This window comes from Zonotrichia albicollis, chromosome 13 (assembly GCF_047830755.1).
Source record: "Zonotrichia albicollis isolate bZonAlb1 chromosome 13, bZonAlb1.hap1, whole genome shotgun sequence".
Classification (NCBI taxonomy): Eukaryota; Metazoa; Chordata; class Aves; order Passeriformes; family Passerellidae; genus Zonotrichia; species Zonotrichia albicollis.
Window position 1 is genome coordinate 5045543 of NC_133831.1, and position 21080 is coordinate 5066622.

The 21080-nt window shown below is 42.1% G+C and overlaps 2 protein-coding genes across 2 annotated transcripts in view; both read left to right on the forward strand.

Annotated features, from left to right (window-relative positions):
- Window positions 1–13708, forward strand: part of PKD1L3 (polycystin 1 like 3, transient receptor potential channel interacting) — a 35989-nt gene extending 22281 nt beyond the window's left edge. Inside the window, 16 exon segments of the mRNA XM_074551246.1 lie at window positions 280–426; window positions 935–1514; window positions 2024–2237; window positions 3168–3396; window positions 4144–4372; window positions 4810–4900; window positions 5562–5702; window positions 6408–6593; window positions 7413–7740; window positions 7839–7972; window positions 8828–8955; window positions 9291–9451; window positions 10121–10331; window positions 10848–10949; window positions 12086–12217; window positions 13010–13708. Coding sequence (XP_074407347.1) covers window positions 280–426; window positions 935–1514; window positions 2024–2237; window positions 3168–3396; window positions 4144–4372; window positions 4810–4900; window positions 5562–5702; window positions 6408–6593; window positions 7413–7740; window positions 7839–7972; window positions 8828–8955; window positions 9291–9451; window positions 10121–10331; window positions 10848–10949; window positions 12086–12217; window positions 13010–13135 — 3139 coding nt within the window. The 3' untranslated portion in view covers window positions 13136–13708.
- A 143-nt stretch (window positions 13709–13851) lies between these two features.
- Window positions 13852–20924, forward strand: GCSH (glycine cleavage system protein H). The gene is made up of 5 exons (XM_005489933.4): window positions 13852–14013; window positions 17386–17465; window positions 18456–18519; window positions 20095–20226; window positions 20795–20924. The coding sequence occupies exons 1-5, from the start codon at window positions 13893–13895 to the stop codon at window positions 20890–20892; spliced, it is 495 nt and encodes a 164-aa protein (XP_005489990.1). The 5' UTR covers window positions 13852–13892; the 3' UTR covers window positions 20893–20924.
- The last annotated feature ends 156 nt before the right edge of the window (window positions 20925–21080 follow it).

The following is a 21080-nucleotide window of genomic DNA, read 5'->3' on the forward strand; positions in this document are numbered from 1 at the left end:
AACAGCTTTCCCTTTCTAACACTTGAAAATTTTCCTTTCTGCAGTTCTAGAAAGAAGTGTTAGATTCTACTTTTTGCAGCTAAATAGATCAAATCATAGCCTAAAGTGCAGGACCAGGAGTGTTTCCCATATCCCACGTCCAGTACATAATGTCCTGTGCATTACAGTTTAGTCACCCCAAGTAGCTGATGGCCAGAGTTTGTCCTCCACAGCCTTGCTGAGCTCTGGATTTCACACACTCATAGGTATGTGACAGTGCCCTGTGTGTTTTTCCAACAGGTATGTGAATCGAGTATTAGTCCATGACCTGGCATGGGATCAGAAATGGTACTTCCTCTGCAACTCTTGGCTAGCCATTGATATTGGAGAATGTGTCCTAGATAAAGTGTTCCCAGTAGCAACAGAACAGGACATGAAGCAGTTCAGGTACCTCCTATTTAATGGATTTTTTTTTTTTCTCTTGATAGCAGTCAGTCTTGAAAAACAAGCATGAAAAAAACAGACCAAAGCCCTAGAAAAAAATGAAAACAAGGAAGGTCTTTCCACTGTCCTTAAAGGGCTCTGAATAAGGGTGAGAGGGAGGATGATTACACAAATCATTACCCTAACAGTAGTACCATACTGAAAATATTGGTGCTAAAGAAGGATAGCCTGACAAACCCACAGAAACCCTAACATTTTCTCTCAATTGTAATTTTCTTAACAATTTAAATAGGAACTATTTGCTTTCCCTCTATGCTGTGTCCAAAAGAAAAGGACATAAGTAGCTATGACCAATCCATGCAAATCAAGCCATGATATTTGATCATTTCTCATAATTATTAGTTCTGCTGATAGTGCCTAGAAGCATAAACAGGTTGGGAGCCCGAACCAGGGCTTTGTTCTTGCCTCTCCTTTCTACATATCCATTTGATTTCCCTCTTCTCCTTCCCAGCAATCTGTTTTTCATGAAGACCTCCAAGGGTTTCCAGGATGGGCACATCTGGTACTCGGTGTTCAGCCGCTCCCCTCGGAGCTCCTTCACGCGCGCCCAGCGCGTGTCCTGCTGCTTCTCGCTGCTCCTCTGCACCATGCTCACCAGCATCATCTTCTGGGGGGTGCCAAAGGATCCTGCTGAGCAGAAAATGGATCTGGGTAACAATCCTCACCATTGCTTGGGCAGGCAAATAGAGACACAGCAGAATCTGGAAGCAAGAGCTGATTAAATGTTTGGTTTTTTTCACAAGAAAGGGACTTGATGGGTTATTTTGCCTGGGGTTATTCTTCCTTCTCTGCTCTGTTTGACAGGTAAGATCGAATTCACATGGCAGGAAGTGATGATTGGCTTTGAGAGCTCCCTCCTCATGTTCCCCATCAACCTGCTCATTGTGCAGATCTTCAGGAACATACGACCCCGGCCAGCCCAGCAGGGCAGAGAGAAGAAGCTGGGAAAGAACGGCCGAGTGTCCCCAAGCCTGCCTCCCACCCCAGGGGCCTCCCAGGCTGCCTCTCTCACTCCTGAGGCTGTGACAAAGGCAAGTCCCAGTGAGTCCTGCACTGCCCTCTGCTGCCACACACCACCGGCTTCCCCAGCTCCACAAATTTCCCTGTTTCAATGCTCTTCAGCCTGTCTGAAGGGAAAACCCAATTACCACTGGTGCAAAGTGCCCACCTAAATGCAATCCTTCATTAAGGTCTGCCCTTGTACATGCCAACCCTTGCACAGTTATTGTGTGTGCCCAAATCACTGTGTTCAGGGGTTAGAGCAAACACAAAACAACACAGTGAAGATAAAAGGTATCATGGACCACATCTTCTCAGCTTAGGTCCCCAGGCAGGCACGCTGCCCTTTTGAACCACAAAAGCTGCCTTGCTGAACTCACTGAAATCTGCCTGTCACATCCAGCTCTGTAGGATGTGCTATTCTTATCCATTCTGGAGATTTCAGCAGTTGGTGCAGCTCCCAGCCACTGGTACTGTCAGATCACATCAGCTTAAGCCACTGCAGCCAGAGTCACTGCTGTGCTGCTGCTGTCTTTCCTAGGACATAAGAAGAATTGCCAGCTCACTCTTTAAAGCCCTGAAGACTCCATCTCCCACCTCAGCACCAGACCTTGAAAAATCAGCTAATATCAACACACTCCTGTCATTGGTTGAGGATGTCATCTGTCAGCAGAACAGAGCTGGGCAAGGGTTTTGTGATGAGAGCAAGAAGGATGGCCCTATAATTGTCACACTGGGTGCTATGGATATCCAAGGTAAATAACACACTGTGAAATACCTGCCGAAACCTTTGCAATGAAAATGATGATAGCACTGGATGTGATGACCCAAGCTCTTCTTACATTCTGACTCAAAGGCAACTCCAGAATCACAGAACAGCTGAGGTTAGAGGGGATCTCTGGATCCCACCACGCTGCTCAGAGCAGGGTCAGCAGGAGCAGGATTGCCCAAGATCCAATCTGTCAGGTGCTCAATGTCCCCAAGGATGAAGACTCCACAAATTCTCAACTGGAGCAACCCACTCCAGTGCCCAGTATCTATGTTTTTGCTTATGTTCAGAAATTTCCCATGTTTTAAGATGTGCCCATTGCCTCTTGCTCTTTCACTGAGCACCCAACTAAGTAAAGGCAACTGTGAAATCTCTGTTTCTTATGCTGTAAAATCAAATGCTTGCTATGGCTTGGGAGCTGGATCAGCATCTACAAATGAAAAGACTCACAAATATCACTTGTTTCACAAACTCTTTCACCTGTCATTTTCTTTTCTTCTTGGCCTTGTGCTGTTGTTCCTTTCAGTCTGACTCTCAATTAAACAGGAATATATGAGTAAACAATCTCACTGATTTCATTAAGACTCACATTTAGCTTTTCCAGGGAGTCTTCCAAGCTACTAATTGCACAGGTAAACCATGAACAAATTAAGAATTGATCTGATCTGACCTGGATTAAGATTTTAGGACTGCTGTTCAACTCAGTTGCCTTCTAGAAAAAGTTGCAGGCCATTCCAGCAGAACATCATTAAACTCTAGTACTAAAGCTGCTTTTACATATCCTTTCATATGTTAGTCTTCACTTCATACCATTCATGATCTTTAGCTCCAGAGAAACCACCCTTTGAACAGTGTTCTAATCTATTTATTTTCTCAATAAATAAATAAATTTAATAAATTTATTCTTTATCTGCAGAAAAAACAAGAAGTCCAACTCCAGAGAAGAGAATTTGTGACCAGCTGAAATACAGTGGTTACCATCGCTGCTTGTACATGCAACTCCAGCATGTAGAGATGGAGCTGGAATTACTGGGGCCCCATAAATTTCAGATGCCTCAGAGTTACACACAAGCTGTTTGTCAGGTTCAGCATATGAAGAACCTCCTGGAGAAGCAAATCTGCTCATCAGCATCCATCAGTGAGGGGTAACCCAGTTCTCAGTATAAGTGAATTCAGGTCATGAATTCAAAATTGGACAGGATGACAGAGCCCAAATAATTACTGCTTAACATGTGCTAGATAACTATTATTATATCTGTAAAAATAAGTCTTACTATTATACCACTGCAGGAGCTACAGAGAAATTTCCATGCACTGTGAGCTGCACACAAAGGCAATAATGACAGATCATTGCTGTTTGTCATTTTTGTCTCCAAAGTGGAAAGTTACAATAAATGCCATGTGATAGTAAAGGGCTGGGAAAATCACCCAGCTCCAAAGTCACAGAAGCCTTTTAAAATGTATGGATAAGGAAAAGTTAATAAGCAGACAAAAATAGTTCTGTGAAATCTGATAATTAAGTTGGAAGTATTGAAACAATTGCACTAATTACGTCACTTGGCCATTATGGTGATCACAAGAGATGCATTCAGCAGCTTTAATGCACTCACAGCTTTGTCAATAATTCTACTGGAGATTCAGTTATGCATGAACTGAGGAGTACAGAAGCCCATCACATTTATTTTGATTTTAGCTGATCTCTGCGCACGCTTCTTCATTATTTTTTTCTCACTGTACTTTTTGGTATCCATATATCCTATATAACTGCATTAATTAAAAGAATATTTTGATTTTATATCATAAGATGTTGCCTGTTCCCAGTGAACCTGATGACCTGATTTTGGTTCCTGTTCCATCACAGACTGAATTTTCTCTTCTGGTTCACTCTCAAGGTGGTCCCATACTCCGAATTTGTCCAGTGATGACAAGAAAAGTTCTCCCAGCGGTCTGCCCTGGTGGTTTGTGTTCATTGCTTGGTTCCTTGTGGCAGCCACCAGCGGTGTGTCCGGGTTCTTCACCATGCTCTATGGACTCCATTATGGCAAGGAGAACTCCATCAAGTGGCTCATCTCCATGGTCATCTCCTTCTTGGAAAGTCTTTTCATCACACAGCCCTTGAAGGTTAGAGCCTCAGAAATACACCACCAGTCAAGATGAACTCACCTGCTGCCATTGCAGGGAGACAATGTAAAATGTTCTAAAGAGCTGCAGGATTTAAGATATAAAATGAGAATTCTTTGCCCTTCAAACAAGAGCAGGCAGGTGGTTTAGAGTTCTGATGGGTTTTGCTGACACTAACTCCATTAGTTTCATCTCCCTTGCTTTGCCAGGGTTTAATGAGGTTTCTGACTAGTGAGGATGTGTCACAGAATCAGTTTAGCAGGACAAGCCCCAGCACTGTGCACTGTTCTCTTGTTTATGGGCTTCAGCTGCATGGGTTCAACAAACCAAGCACAGATGTTTGCCTGCAGTGCCTGGATGCAAAGGGATCCAGGTCAAAGCCTGAGCTTCTTTATATGAAATGGGAATATGGTGAGTCTATAGCTGATTCCTTCCAGGTGCTGGGATTTGCTGCTTTTTTTGCTCTGGTTCTGAAGAAGGTGGAACATGAGGATGAAGAAAACACAGCTATTGATGGACCTTTACCAGGTAACTGTCTGCAAAGTTAACAGTTATTAAAGAAAGTGCAGAATTCTCCAAGCTTTTGGAGTGCTTAGTGAATGATTCTGTGACTAAGCTCAACTGGTTTGCAACAAAACCTGTAACTATTCCACAACTTAGTGAAAATAAATAAATGAACAGTAAAAAAAAATCACCCTTCATGTAGACTGGTAGGTCTGTATCTGACAAGCATAACTAAAACCTCGCACAAGGAAATTTCCCACATCCCTTAAGCCCTATATGGAGGCTCTCAGGTTACATACTCTTCCACAGCCACAATTATTTGTATTATTTCCTAAACTGAGCAGTGGCTTCTGCAGTCATAATCATCTCTAAATAAAGCCTTCTCTAGCAGACAGGAATCCTAGGGCCCAGCAAAGTTATCTGATCTGCAGCTTCCTCCCTGCTCAGCCTCAGGCTGTGAATGCACCACCTAGAGAGACACCTGGACCACACCTGGTCCTAAACCCAGCACAGTTTTTGTGAGCTCCTTCCCTGCCCACTGTTTCCCTTACAATTGCTATAGGAATTGTTTAAATCACATCCTCTATTCCTGAGGGAAAGCAGTAGATAGAAATGTTTCCTTAGAAAGTCCAAACAAACAAAAAGCAGGACATGGATGATCAATTAACTATGCTGTCCCTCACAGGTGATTCACACCCTCTCTTCGGGGTCCGAAGGGACAGTGGGAGCAACATTTACCGGCCACCTCCTGCTGCTGATGTGGAGAAAATGAAACTCAGCCACATGAAGGAGCAGAAAGCATTTGCCCTCATCAGAGAAATCCTGGGTATTACCCATCTGTAGATTATCTTGTTTTATTCAGTAATACTCATCAGTAATTTTACTTCAGTGAAAATATTGTTCTCTAGGGTGACAAAGTTTTGGCATATCTTCAGCTTTCTGCCAGCCATTCTGATATAGAGACAGGCTGTTCCCTGGCAGCTGGAGCTGCAGGGAGGTGGGAGTGTTAGCTGGAGCTAAAAGTGTGGCTAAGGCTTCATTTTATGGTTAAAAAACACATCACAAACATGAGAGATTGAAGAACAGCAGAAAGGATAAAAGGAGGAGGTGAACAGTTAAATGAAGCTGAACCAAAGAGCAGATGGAGGCCATCTTTCTAAAAGCAGACAGTATCTATAGGTAATGATTTATGCCCCTGTTTTATTTCCTCTAAAATCCAAGGCAAAAAAAATTACCTCAACTTCACTTGGAACAAAGTTAGACTAGTCATTTTATTTGGAGCTACCATGACTACATCTACTCAGCCTTCCCACTTCTTTTCTTGACTGCTACTCATATTCCAAACGTGAAACACTTAAACTGCAGCACACTGAAGCACCTTGGGTGCCTTCATTAGCACTGGTCCCTCAGAGTGCACAAAGCTCCTCCTTGGCCTAATGGCTGCTGGCAGCAGTAATCATTCATGCAATCTATTTTGAACAGCATTGTTAACCAGAGCTCACATGTGTTGTCTCTTTCTGGTTTTTTCCAGCCTATCTGGGGTTTTTATGGATGCTGTTACTTGTTGCCTATGGGCAGAGAGACCCCAATTCCTACTATTTAAACAAACACATTGAGGACAGCTTTACAGATGGATTCCATGATGTCTACAGTTACCAGGATTTTTTCTCGTGGGCAAACACGACTTTACTCAGAAATCTTTATGGATCATATAAAGGTGCAGAGTCACATTGTTTCCCTTTAGCTTGCTGGATTCTGAAACTTTATTTTTAATACTTATCTCTAACTTTCATATTTGAGTGGAGAAAGGGACTGTGAGTGTATGAGGCTAGCAAGGAATTTTATAATATGAATACCAGTGGATAACAAAACCCCACAGCTTGACCCTACGTTAAATATCCCCTGACATTTTCTTTATATTTAATATAACCCAAAAGTTCTGCACTGCAATGCTAAATTTTTCACATTTTATATTACTTACTCCAGATATTCAGATATATCAGAAAGTTTACACAACTTTGTTTCCATAATTAAAAAAAGAATGGCAGACAGGTGGCACCATACAGCTTTCCTTAGGAGAGTTGTTTGCATCACAACTTGTGTCAATGTGAAGGCAAATTATGCAATACCAGCATGTTTCTATCCAGCCATATCCAGTAAAATATGACCCATTTCCAGCTCACATTTAAGGGTAAATATTGAAATTTATTAGCAGAGTTGTTCTTTGGACATGAACACTGCATAAAGCTACTCTTCTATGGGACTTGAGGTGAGTCACTTTTCTCCCCAGGCCTCACTTTCCCTGTGTATAAAATACTGATGGGGGTGACACAGAACTCTGTTATTGGGAAAATTATTTAAGAACTCAGTTCAAATCAAAGCAAGGGTTTCATTTTCATTACTATTTTGCTTACAGTGTTTTCGAGAAAAGAATATATGGCAAAATATTAATGCATCAGTGAATCATAAATGAAATGAAGAAATATTATTAGTTTTGTCATATTGCCAGTGCTGCTCTTTTCCATCTCCTGTTTAGGATTCATTACAGATGGCAATTCCAAGCTGGTGGGAAGTGCTCGGATTCGCCAAGTAAGAGTGAAAGGAGACACCTGCCCTGTTTCTCCCAGACTCCAGCACGTGCTTGAGGAATGCCACGCTCCCTACTCCCTGCAGACAGAAGATACATCACTTTATGGGGAGCACTGGAATACCTCAGCCCCTGATAACTCCTCTGACTTCAGCTCAGCATGGCACTATCAGAGTCAGTCCAAACTGAGAGGACACCCCAGCTGGGGTAAATTTGCTGTCTACAGCGGAGGGGGATATGTGATTCACCTGGGAACTGACCCCAAAAATGCCTCCAGGTACCACTGGTGTTCTTGTAAATTATCAGTGCATCCTCCATGTGATACTGTATCATTCCTGTAAGAATGAAATCACTGGCTACACATTCTTTTGGCAGAATTCTCCAGTACCTTTTCAACAATGTCTGGCTTGACACCTTCACAAGAGCAGTGTTTGTTGAATTTACAGTCTACAATGCCAACGTGAACCTGTTCTGCATTATAAGCCTGATGTTTGAAAGCAATGCTTTAGGTGAGAGCCTTTCCTCAGTTTCACATTTCTGATGACAGCAAGAAATGCACCTAGAGGATAGATTTACACATTATCAGTGCTTTCCTGGTTCTTTCCTCAGGAAACACAAGTGTATTAATAAATCTAATCATGAGAGAATCAATGCAAATTTTTTAAACCATTTAGGAAAAAAATGCAGCATCACAGTAATATAGATCATAATGGAATATCTTATGTTTCTTATGCTGTGGTCATCTGCTGATGAAGAAAACATGACACTGAAACTTGATCTTGAGAATTTACACAACAGGAACAAGAAAAATTCTGTTTCCTAATCACTTCAGCTAATCAATACAATATTAGGACAAAAATGCAAATAATGGTCTGGTTTTTTTATTCCTGATGACTTCTAATGTTTAGCTGTGTAATCATGTAATAGATTATCTGGATACAACAAAGAGAAGAGTGAAAGCAGATTCTGGTTTAGGGGCTATAGGAAAACATTTCATCTGAGCAGCAGCCTCCTTAGGGTGTGTCCAAGTACTGGAAAATGCCCAAACTGAGCTCATTTTGGGTTTAGAATGAGATTCAGCTTTTTTGAAAAATTGCAAGTCCTCCTGCTGTATTTCTGCATTTGCAATCCAATCCAAACTCAGTCCTGGGATTACTATTGTGCTATCACACAAGACAGCACTACCACTCTTTGAAATTCCTGTTTGAGGAAAATTTCAAACCCTTATAGGGTTACTCACACAGTCAACCCTAAATCTAAGTTTGATGGTTGAATTCAGCCTCACACTGATGTGAAAGCAAGTACAGAAATCTCACTGGTGAGCTGAGTTGTTTGAATTGAGGTGACCCCTGTTTGTTTTTTAGGGGCCTTCTTCACAAGGGCAGAGCTGCAAAGTGTCCGGCTGTACCCCTACACCGACAGCCTCCACATCTTTGTGGTTGCAGCAGAAATCATTTATTTCCTCTTCATTGTGTACTACATGATAGCACAGGTGAGCCCCATGGAAGGTCTGCCTGAGAGCATGACCTTGTGCCTGCTGTTGATTTCACTTACAAAAGCTTCAGGACTGTACTTGATTTCAGTAGCACTGGAGCTGCTACACCAATGGAAGACTGAATCAGGTACAGTGTCAGTATTAAATAATAGGAAGGCAACATTTTATTTGGCTTGGATGCTGTTTTTGAGAAAGATAATGAGAAACTAGTGCAAGATGTAGTTTTATTAATGCAGAGCAGTCTGCTTTATTGTGGAGAGCATTGCCCTAATCTTCAGAGGTGGATTGTGTGATATGGAGTCATGAGACTGAAACAGTGAAACTCCTCCCAGGGAAAGCTGCTGAAGAGTCTGAGATGGAGATACTTCCACAGCAAGTGGAATCTCCTGGAGATGGCCATTATACTGATTAGCTGGAGTGCTCTGTCAGTGTTTGTGAAACGGACGCTCCTTGGGACCAGGGACATCAGCTACTACCAGGAACACAAGGAGGAGTAAGTACTAATGCTATTTACTGCACCCTTTGTTGTTGCTACTTATGCAGAAATAAATGTTTTTCCTCTTCCCAGATAGCACCTTTTCTGTGCTAAATATTGCTATCCTAGATGGCTATGTATTCATGAAGGCTGTAAGTGTGTCAGGGCTTAGATTTGTGTCAGCAATAGGAATTTCCTCTGATACTGCTCTAATAAAATCCAGCAGCCTTGAGCACCAGGTTCCCTTCCTGTCTGCATCACCCTCTTGTGAACCAACAAGCCTTTCTGCTACAGGACATCCACCCAGAAAGCACATAATCTGCCTTGGTCTTTGTTGTAAAAAGCCATTGGTGAGAGGATAATAATGGAACATTTAGTACAGAATAGAAAATTATAACATCTTTTAAAAAATGGTCACACAGGAAAGAGATGATAGAATCACAGAATAATGAGCAGGATTTGGGCTACAGCCTCGACCTCCTCTCCTTAAAAATCTTAGCCATGCACAACTGAGCTTTTTGTGTGCACACAGCAGGAATTGCAAGTGGGAACACTCAAACAGGAACTCATCAGGTCTCTACTAAACCCCAGCACAGGGTGACTGGCTTTTCTAGCATACCCACTTATGCACTTCAAAGGATTCTGTGTGCACAGTAAATTATGTATTTTCCCTTTTTCCCCTAACAGCTCCATAAGCTTCAGTGAAACAGCAAGAGCTGATGCAGTTCTTGGCTACCTGATTGCATTCCTGGTGCTTCTCTCCACAGTGAAACTGTGGCATCTGCTGAGGCTCAACCCTAAACTGAACATGATCACTTCAACACTGAGGAGGGCATGGGGTGATATCTCTGGGTTCATCACTGTTATTGCAGTCATGTTCCTTGCCTACTCCATTGCTGTGAGTACCATGGTGCTTTCTCTGTCTGCAGTCTGCTCCCAGGTGCTGTCAGGTTAAATCAACCATTTCTGAATGCCAAAGGCAACACAGCCTTGCCATGCAAAATGGAATAAAGCTGCCTGTCTATATCTTAGTTCAGCAGCTTGGAGCCCAAGTATTCTGTATGAAAGAGAAATTAAAACATCCACTTGTCTGTTCTTTGCCAACTGAAATTTAGTGAAAAATCAAACATTGAGCTGAAAAATAAGGACTCTTTGTGTGTAATAGATGCAACAAAGAACAAAGTACTGGAAAAAGGATTTTCTGGATAAAGCTTAAATTGTAGAGCATTGAGAAAGTGCCGTTTTCTGTTTGGTTAGTTTATAAGTGGGAAATAATTATCATTTTTACATATCTAGTGGCAAGCTGATCAGATATAAGACATTCTGGTATCCATGATAAAAGGTCTTCAAGCCGAACACATTTTGCAGCAAGGTCTCTGATCATGACACAAGACATGACTTCTGTCCTCTGCAGGCAAACCTGATATTTGGCTGGAAGCTCTTCTCTTACAAAACCCTCCTTGATTCAGCAGAGACCATGGTCAGTCTTCAGCTGGGAATCTTCAACTATGAGGAGGTACCACATCTAATTTGGAGAAGTTTGCAGCCATACAATTGGCATCTCAGCTATCAAATATGCATTAACCCAGCAAATAGAAGGACTTTCAATTAGTGCTAAACATTAATCTAATTTTGCAAGCTCCTCAGCTCCCTAAGGCAGTCACCCTTTCTGAGCAAGACAAGGACATCCAGTGAAAGCTCTTTCATTTTCTATTTTGACCACGAGGAGGCTCATAATGAACCTTTCATTAAGAAACCTGCTCAAATTTCTACTAGAGCTGTTACAAATTGATTACAAAATGTTTTGAGCAATTTCCTTAGAAAGCTACAGATAGAAATGTGAGGAAAGCCCTGTGTTTGTTCTGAACACCTCTTCTATCTTCCCAAGAAAGGCAAGGCCTTCCACAGGGGAACTTTATGTTAATTTGTTGCTGTTGTTATTCTTTATATAGCACTTTTTCAGTAAGATCTTTCAAATATTTCAATATCCTTTGAACATTTATTTGTGGATTAATTTTTGGACATCTCTGTGAAGTCCTCCTTGGTGGATGTTTTTAGACCATGGATCCAATGGGACATGGGTGGCTTTGAAGATCAGTAATTTGGCACATTTTCACCTCTACATCCTAATAATGAAAATATATTCCTTTGTTGTAGCTTATATAAAAATTAGTGGTTTGATTTTTTACAACCCTTGGTTTACAAGTGTCTCTGACAGTCTGAGTGTGCCTCTTTGTAAAGCATACAGTAAAATAAATGACATGCTTACAGGGATGTCACCTATTGTGAAAGCTGAGGCATTAGGAAGCTTCAGCTGTTCTGTGGATAAACAGATTGTGAACAGATCAACTTTCACGTGAAACTGTCATACAATTACAATTAAATGCAAATACTTAAAAACCCCCAAAGGCTGCCCACATTCACACACACATATATAAAATATTCTGTTGTACTATATCATATCAACATAGGGCAATACTAGAGTAGAAAATTTAGATTTGTGTATAATGCATATGTCATAATTGATTGGACACAGGATTTTCAAGGTGATAGACTTCTTACTGGGTCTTAACTGCTTGTATGTATGTATAGAGATAGGTATGTATGCTTTTTTGTTTGGTTTTTTAATGTCTTACCTTATGGATTATACAGGTCTTGGACTACAATCCAGTTTTAGGCTCCTTCTTAATTGGATCCTGCATCGTTTTTATGACATTTGTGGTACTGAATCTGTTCATTTCGGTGATTCTGGTTGCTTTTAGTGAGGAGCAGAAGCATTACCAGGTTTGTTCATCTAAGCTCTCTTGCTTTTAACATTTTTTGTTCAGTGCCTATTCAGGTATTCAACCATGGATGAAAGCCATGTAAATTCAGTCCAACTCTTAACAAGGCAACATTTGCTGAGAAAGTACACTTCAGATTTTCCAGATTTACACTGTCCTTTCCTGTTCAGATGAGTCCCTGTTCAGATCTGATTTGTAGCCTTCTGTTCACATACTACATCCATCAAAAAACTCTTAGGTTTGTGCTGGGCTGTAATGAAATCAGTGCCAAAATTGCAACTGAAGTGCATGAGGCTTTACAGCTCCTTTTAAAACTCACTGTGAGTGCCTGACCCATTCAAGCTATTGATAGTGCGGTGTGAAATCCATCTTAACACTCCAGTACTGCCCAGAATTCCTCTATGTTTTAAATAAAGTCAAGGGAGATGAAAACAAAGGATATGGTTGATAGAATACAATATATATTTAGTTTTTCTCATTTACTTCGTCTTGAAATGGTGGGCGTCTCATTGTGTATACCATGATTATGGGAGTTGGCAAGTGCACTCCAGACTCCTGTAGAGAGATTTCCATGGAATTTGCCAGCCAAAATTTCTGTAGAGTCCATAGTCATCTGGGGCTTCTGTCTGGATAAAAATATTGGCACAGTGTTTTGCCTGGCAGGCACTCATGCTCTGGTGAAAGTTGGCTTATTTCACCTCAAGTAGAGATTCTGTCTTGCAACTTGCCCTGGCTTTAGCAGAGACTGAATCCACTTTGGCACCTCTGAGTAAGTTATTTGTTATTATTTCAGGCTTCAGAAGAAGAGGAGATTGTTGATCTAATGCTAATGAAACTCTTCAGTTTCTTTGGGATAAAATGCAAGAAGGAAGAGAAGCCGGTCACTGGCGAACAACTGGAGCAACCTGTCAGCAAGTGAAGGAAGACCACCTTGAGAAGTCACTTTGCTTGTGGCCAAATTATTTACTTGTTTGCTGTCAGCTGCAGTGGTTAGAGTTAGGTTAGGCTACAGGCTTAGGTTATTACAGCTTCTGATTAAAATGGGTTTACCCAAGGGAATGGCTGGAGCTGTGTCAGGGAAGGTTTATGCTGGATACTAGGAGAAGGTTCTTTCACCCAGAGGGTGTTGGGGCCCTGAACAGGCTCCCCAGAGAATGGGCACAGCCCCAAGCCAAGGAGAGCTCATGAAGCTTTTGGACAACGCTCTCAGCCCCATGTGGGATTGTTGGGGTGTCTCTGCAGGGCCAGGAGTTGGACTTCGATCCTTGTGGGTCCCTTCCAACTCAGCTGTTCTGCGACTCTGGGTAAACAACGTGATGCTCACCCCTAAAGCGCTGCCGGCGTGTTATTCTGGAGTAATAGCTAAGAAATAGCGGTAAGCCTAAGGCGAAACGTCCCACGTGCACTTGCTGTAGACTTGGCGCCTGTATTTATTTAATAAACACCAAGCGGCTGTTGCACTGTCTGGCTGAATCGTCTCCGTCTCCGCCGCGGCGGCGCACGGAACATGGCGGCTCTGCTCCCCTCCCTCAGGGCCCGGTGCCCGCTGCCGCCGGGGCGCGGAGCCGAGCCCGGGCCGCTCCCCAGGGCCCGCGGGTCCCCTCGGCCGCCGCCGGCTCCGCCCCGCCGCCATCGCCACCTCCCGCCGGCACCGCCCCCGCCCGCCCCCGGCAAAGATGGCGTGGCGAGCGCTGCGGCGGGTCGGGCCGGTGCTGGCGCCGCGCTGCCCGCTCCTCTCGCTGCCGCCGCGGGAGCCCGCGGCCCGCAGGCTGGGCACCAGCTCGCTGCTGCTGGCCGGTGAGTGGCGGCCCGAGGGAGGGAGGTGCGCGGCGGGCGGGCGGGACGGCGGCCCGGTGCAGCGGGGAGCCGGCGGTGCCTGTGCCCGGGAGGGTGCGCAGGGTGGGCTGCGGGGGCTCGACCCGGGCCAGCTCGCAGGGGAAGCCCCCGCCAGCCGGGACTGGGTGCGCGGAGCGGCCGTAGCGCGGGTCCCGCTGGCGGCCGCGGGCGGCAGCCGTCCTCTCTCTTTCTATCCCTCCCTCCTCCCCTGCCTCCCGCCGCGCCGTGTCCCGGCGGCCCTCGGAGCGCGATGCTGCAGCCGCCCGGAGCCCCCCGGTGCCGGCGGGGCCCGGAGAAACTCGCAAGATGGCTGAACCCCGAGCGCCCCTCACCTGGCCGGGACGCTGCTGGCACTCCCACAGGAGCAACTGCACCTCCGTTGCTTGGCCAGAAACTTTTACCCTCATCCTCACACTGCTGGTGTTGAGCAAAGTCTCCTCTCAGTCCCTCTGCTCTGAGTCTCCGCTCAATCCCCTCTGGTCCCGGACAGAGGCTTCGCAGAGCGGGCCGAGCGGGGAGCGCATCAGCTTGCCCGAAGTAGCGGATGGCTTTTCCCAGGATTGCCGCTCACCAAGAGCTGATGTTGGCTCCAAGGAGCAGCAGCAGCACAGGAAAGGGGCAGGGGTGGGTGTCTGGCGGGGTCAGGGCGCAGCAGGGACTGGCGTGAGCGCACAGACAGAGCCGCCAGGCTCGCAGGGCCCTGAGCCGCCGCACAGGTTTGGCTCTGGCTCCTGTGCAGCCACAGCTGCTCCAGCGGCACGGCACGGGATGGACCCGTGCATCACTGCTTGCTGTGAGTTTGCGTTTGGTGCAGTTAATTCTGAAAGCATCTGCCGATGTCAAAGCTCTCTAAATGGAAATTACTCATGAAAGTCTGAAAAACAGAATCTGTGGTATTCTAGCAAATAGAAATGTTCAAAAAGTGGTCAAAAAGAGGAGGAGAATAGGCTGTAAAGGTAATGACTACCACTGGAAAGAGCTCATCCTTTTCTCTCCAGACTATCTTAAACCCACATGTTTAATGGCCTTCTGTTGCAAGTGAAAGAAATATTTTTTATTGTTCATTACTTGCAAACTGAGTCAAGATCTAAGCTGTTTTTCACTATTCTGGCCAATGTACCCATTGCTTTTCTGTACGTATCACTCAAAGGAATAACAGTGTTTTTGTTTGAGGCAGTGAGGAAAAGATTTGTATGCCTCTTTGTGGAGGTGTGAGTTCACTCTTCAGGTATATATTAAATACTTCTTAGAGGCAGGTTACACTAAGTCAAGGGCCAAGTTCAGAAAGTGCTAGTTAAGCTGAAACCAAAGTCCTGTTGAAATGAATGAAGCTAGAGTAAGTTCAGCTGCTCTTCTGTAAAAAAATGCAGAGAGAGATTTGGTATGCATTGACATTTCATATTCCTTTAGGTTGATTTATTTAATGGGCTGCCCACATAAGCTCAAAGTTCAAATTTTGAGATTACTTATTAACTGTCTTTAATTTGACCTTCATTTCCAGTGGTTTTTGTTGCATGCTCAGAATTTTAATTTTTCATTTTTGTTTTGTTGTTTTTTTTTCCTTTTCTCCTGCAAGAAAGTTACATGCTCTTCTAACTGCACTGGACATTTCACTGCTGTATTCCAAAGTGGTGTGAAATATTCTGGGTTTTTTTATTAGCTTTGCTTTATAAACAGATTCCATACACTATGATTATCCTGAATAAAAATGTACTGCTTGGCTTCTTTGTGCCATGTGTAACATCACTAATGTTCAGCTTGAGTTTGAGATTTGTCAATTGTCATTCTCCATTCTTACGGTTCATTACTCATTTCCAGTAGAATTCCCATGGCTTTAGCATCTTGACACAAAATGATTTGAGACATTTAAGGCTCTGTTCATTAGAGAGTGTAATGAGATTTCTTGTAGTTATAGAAAACAGTGCTAGGTGAAATTCTGTGTATTTTTGACTGATAATTCATAGGAAAATATTTCCATGTTTACAGTTGACTCATGTTTGTTTGTGTATTATACTTGTAAACCCACATGTTGTTCTACTGAGCTCTATAAAATTTGAGCCCTATTCTAAGATAAACAGTTTTATCTGAGACTTGCTACTCTTGAACTTTTCAAACTCAAGAGGATCACTGCAAGTGAAGAAGCTTAAAGTATTGACTGTCTGGAAAGATTTTACCAGGTCTACAGTGAGAGCTTTTGTTTTCCTTCATGTACAGTTTTAGGAAATACACAAGGAATATACCAGTATACAGGTGCAGAAGTGTAGTTTCTCTGGTGTTTGCCTTAAAGAGTTCAGCCCACAGGATGAGTTGAGAGGAGAGTTGAACTCGAAAGGAAGGTGGCATTAATCCCTCAGGGAGCCAGTTTTTACAGCATCCCTTGCCTGACTGGATGGGTGCTGCAAGTGGAAAATAAAAATAAATTAATTAAAATTAAAAAAAAAAAGATAGTAAGGCCTTTTTATTTATAATATTTATATTAGGGAAATAGTGTAGAAATGAGAAAACAGACATGGCAGGCTGAAAATTCTCAGAGTAAGAAAAGTTCCAGGAAAAATGTTAGCAAGGAAAATGTTGCTTGCTTCAGTTACTTCTTTTGAAGTTTCTCCATATGACTTTATAAAAACAATTGCCTCTAATAAAGCTGTCTTGAATCTTCCAAATCTGAAATGTAAGGAGAATTGTAACCTTGCTGTGAAAGAACTTAACAAGGTTTTAACAGACCTATTTTATAGAGATATAGAATAACTACTGTGTTCTTCTCACAGTAACAATATTAACAGAGAGCAAGTCTATTAAGTAGCAGTTGTCTGTATGAGTTGCCTTATTAATTTGTCCTGTATTAATTTGCCTTAATAATACATAGAACTGTGCCAGCTTTGCACTTTAATGAGATGCTGTAATGCTCACAGGGTTTCTGGAATCACCAACACCGGCCTTCCCAGCCACAATAAGTAGTTATCAGAAATAAACACTAAATATGTTTGAAAAGCCACTGTGCTATCATAGACTTGTATAACTATGAGTAAAACACACATCTAAGCTTTAGATTTGCACTTCTGTTTGAAGTAGAACTGCTCTTTTTGCTCCTGTACTTTATCAGTCTCCAGATGGTTGCACAGGAGCTGATAATGCTCTGAGCAGGACACCCAGTGAGCCTCTGCCCTGTCACTGAGCATGTTCTGAGCTTCTCTCTAAATTACATGTGCTGGTTAAAATATTTTCCAAGAAAAATGAACAGACTCAGTGAAAAGCCCCACAGTTTAAGCCTGGAAATGTGTTATTGTGTTTAAGCATGTCACTTCTTTCTGAAATGTCAGCTTTGTTTCCTTTCAGCCCGCAAGTTCACAGACAAGCATGAGTGGGTATCTGTGGAAAATGGCATTGGAACAGTAGGAATCAGCAATTTTGCACAGGTATTGATCCCTCTGCCCTTGCCCAGCTCTGCAATATTTATTTATCCCTATCTGCTCTGTCCTTGCTCTTTGGACATTCACGGAGGTGTTTTTATTGTTTCAGTCGCATATGCGACACAGTGAGCGTTATTTGTGATATCTGTGCCACCTCAGCATTCTGATAAGGCCTTCATGGCCTCAGGTTGGACCTGTGGAGAGCTGAACTTGGTGAGAGACTTCAATGTTCTGGTCTAAGCCAGAGCAGTTCATGGCTGTGTGAAAGGACATCATGTCTGCTTTAGGTCAGATTTCCTCCGAACACAAATATGGTGAAATCCCTCTGGCTAAAGAACAGTTGTGAGCAGATGTACAGCATGGCAGTACAGAGTTTTTACTCTAGCACAGGAATTGCTTTGGATTTTTTGTTCTCATGCTGTACTTGATTTGGAATAGTCACAGGAAAATTCTGGCCTGTATGTAAAACTTAAAGAGGAATGGGACAAGTTACCAATAAATGGAATTAATGTTGCTCAGGACAAGCAGCATTCCTTTTAATCTCAGATTTCTGTCAATAACTGATACTCTCTGGCCCTTTGTGAGATAGGGTACATGTGCCAGAGAAGAGTTGATCCAGTTGTTATGATGATAAGGGTCCCAATTAAGTCAGTGAGGACAAACTGTGTGCTAACAGCTCTCTGTAGCTGATGCTAAGAAGATCAGTCAGTGTTATTCCTTATTCTTCCAGAAGAAATCTGCATATAAACTGAGCCTGAGGGTTATTAGCAATGTAATAGAGAAACAATTATTTGGTATTTGGGGCATGATAACATGACTGTTTATTCACATTCAGTGTTTGTTAAGAAAAAGTGAAAAATATTCAATCTATAAAGAATGAGAACAATATTTAGAGACAGAGAATACTTATATGCAGATTCTAGAGTCACTGTATCAGTTCTCTCCTGTATGTATTTTTGTTAATGTATACTCTGATGCTTTTGTTTTTCTTTTAAGGAAGCATTAGGAGATGTTGTTTACTGTAGTCTTCCAGAAGTCGGGACAAAATTAAGTAAACATGGTAAGTTTTAGTAAGTTTTGTTTCTAGTTGCTCGTGAAGTGATTATTCTACTCATCCCACTCTTCCTTTGCAAAGATAAATTTTCTGAAATAATATTTATGATTATTAATACCATTATACAGCTTTTGGATGCCTTTTACCTGAAATTCAGGTGTTTCTACAAATGACAGTTTTAATTTTAAATTCTCATTGTCAGACTGTGCTTAGCAGCAGAAGATACATAGTTTTTAAACTGTGAAGATACACAGTTTTTAAACTGTGAAGATTCAAAAATAAAGCATTAAAATATTTTGGTAATAATTGTATCTATATTTTTAAATATTTATACTTTGATCTGAACTTGCAAGCGCTGATTTGCAATTCTCCAGTTATGCACTTTGTGAGTTGCATGATGTGAAACTTCTAATTTATATCAAGCTCTAATTTTTCTCGGAATGTAGAGACTCAGTAATTTTGAGGTATCAAATATGACACAGAGTTTTTGCTTGTTAGTGGTGTACAAGTTGTTACATTCTTCATCATTCAATTATGCAACTTTTCCTGTTAAAGAAAGTGAACGTTAACAGGAAGAAATGAAAATCTTTTCCTGTATTAATATGGAGAGCTGTCTCAGTAGTATATGAAGAAAAAATTGTCATTATTTTGAGACAATTTTTAAAAAAGAAATGGGGGTTTATGAGGTAAAGTAGAAGGCCTTTCTTCTGCCATCCTTCTTGTGGAATAGATCCCCATCAAAGTGTTTTGGCCAAATCTGTTGCATTGAATGCTGACTGTTAGACAAAAGGTCCCTCTGTGTAGGATTTTAATTAACCAACTTGTAGTTTTGCTTTATTTGAAGGAATTTCATTTCCATTTAAGTTCTTCTCTTTTCTACCCATTCTGGCCTCAGTCTAATTCCAAGCTTTCCCAGAACAAGTTGTTCCCTGATCCCTTGTCCTGGTGCCTATCTACTCTGTGACAGCTCCTTGTTCCTTCAGCCTCTGTCTTGTTTGTGCCTGGGAGCTGCTCTGGGTTAGCATTGCTCCAGGCACCATTTCCATAACTCCCTACAAAACAGGGAAAAGGGAAGAGCTCTGGGTGCTTCCAGTGTGGTGCTCCTGAATACTAATGTGTGTTTTCCAGTGAGTGCAGATGTAACGCTTGATAGTGTTTCTGAAGGGAAAATGGGATTGCTGAAATTGTGGCTTTGTTGATTTTGTAACCAAATTACAAATAAAAAGGTTTAAATTGTAGATAAAAGGCATATTTAAGTCTCTTGCAGTAAGAGCTGGGTGTTGTTCCTTCTAAGTCAGTATCATGTGTGCTGTGGGCTTCAGGCAAAGGATTCCCCAAATGTGAGGAGCTCCTGTCCCTTCTGTAGCAGCCAGCTAGCACAAATTCCCCAGAATTCAAGAGCATAAACATCAGATTTAATAATGCTGATCCCTGTCATAAAGTGGGTGACTTCAATCTATTTTCTTGCACAAGATAAGACATTTCTTCACTGCTTGGGTCATCACCAGAGTGTCTGACTGAACAAAGGGAAGTGCTTTGTGTTTTCCTCTTAGGAACATTCAATCATATTCTGTGTTTCAGATGAGTTTGGGGCTTTGGAAAGTGTGAAAGCTGCTAGTGAACTCTACTCCCCTCTCTCAGGAGAAGTGACTGAGATTAATGTTGCCCTTGCAGATAATCCAGGGCTTGTCAATAAATCCTGTTATAAAGATGGTAAGATGTCACTTTTATCTTTGAATAGTGAATAGTCTGTGGATTCTTGCTATTACAAATGGCTCTGCAATTCCTGTTCTTCCAGCTTAATGGTGTGGAGACTTAAATGGAATATACTGAATATAGTTCAAGCCCAGTAAAATTTAATATAAAGCATTATCACAGTGTCATCTTTGAACAGCTGTTTTACAACATCTTAGTTTCAGATATACACTGTGGCTGAATTTACATCTATTTGCCTTGATTGCATTTCTGGGTTTTGGATCTTGTAAGAGTCCATGATCCTGAGGTCAGGCTCCTTTATTCTTTTGAGGCAGCATCTCCCTATGCCTCTGTCACAGCCAGCACTAAATTACACAACTGCTCTGACTCAAAAGGACATTTTTTATGTTAGTTTGTTGTTCATTTTTTTAAATACTGAACTGTTGTTTTGCCTGCACAAAAACCTGGCTGATTCTCCAGTGATCCAAGGCTGGTTGTTCCTGCTGGGAGTGCTTTCCTAAGGCAATAACATGAATGAATTGTTCTTGTAGGATATTAGCAATTCTTTTTAATTTCCTAACTGCAGGTTGGCTTATCAAGATGACTGTGGCAAATCCTGCTGAACTTGATGAACTGATGACCGAAGATGCCTATGAGAAATACATAAAATCCATTGAGGACTGAGCTGGAATAATGAAATAAATTCCTATAAAATATCTCAGTGTAGTTTGTCATCAATTAAGGAAATACTGAATATCCAGTTTTGGCAACTTGAAAAATATCACTTAAGATCACATATAAATAATTACAGTGATAAATGTGTTTCACACCTGTGTACCTGTGAGGGTTTTTTATTCCGTTGTCTGATTTGT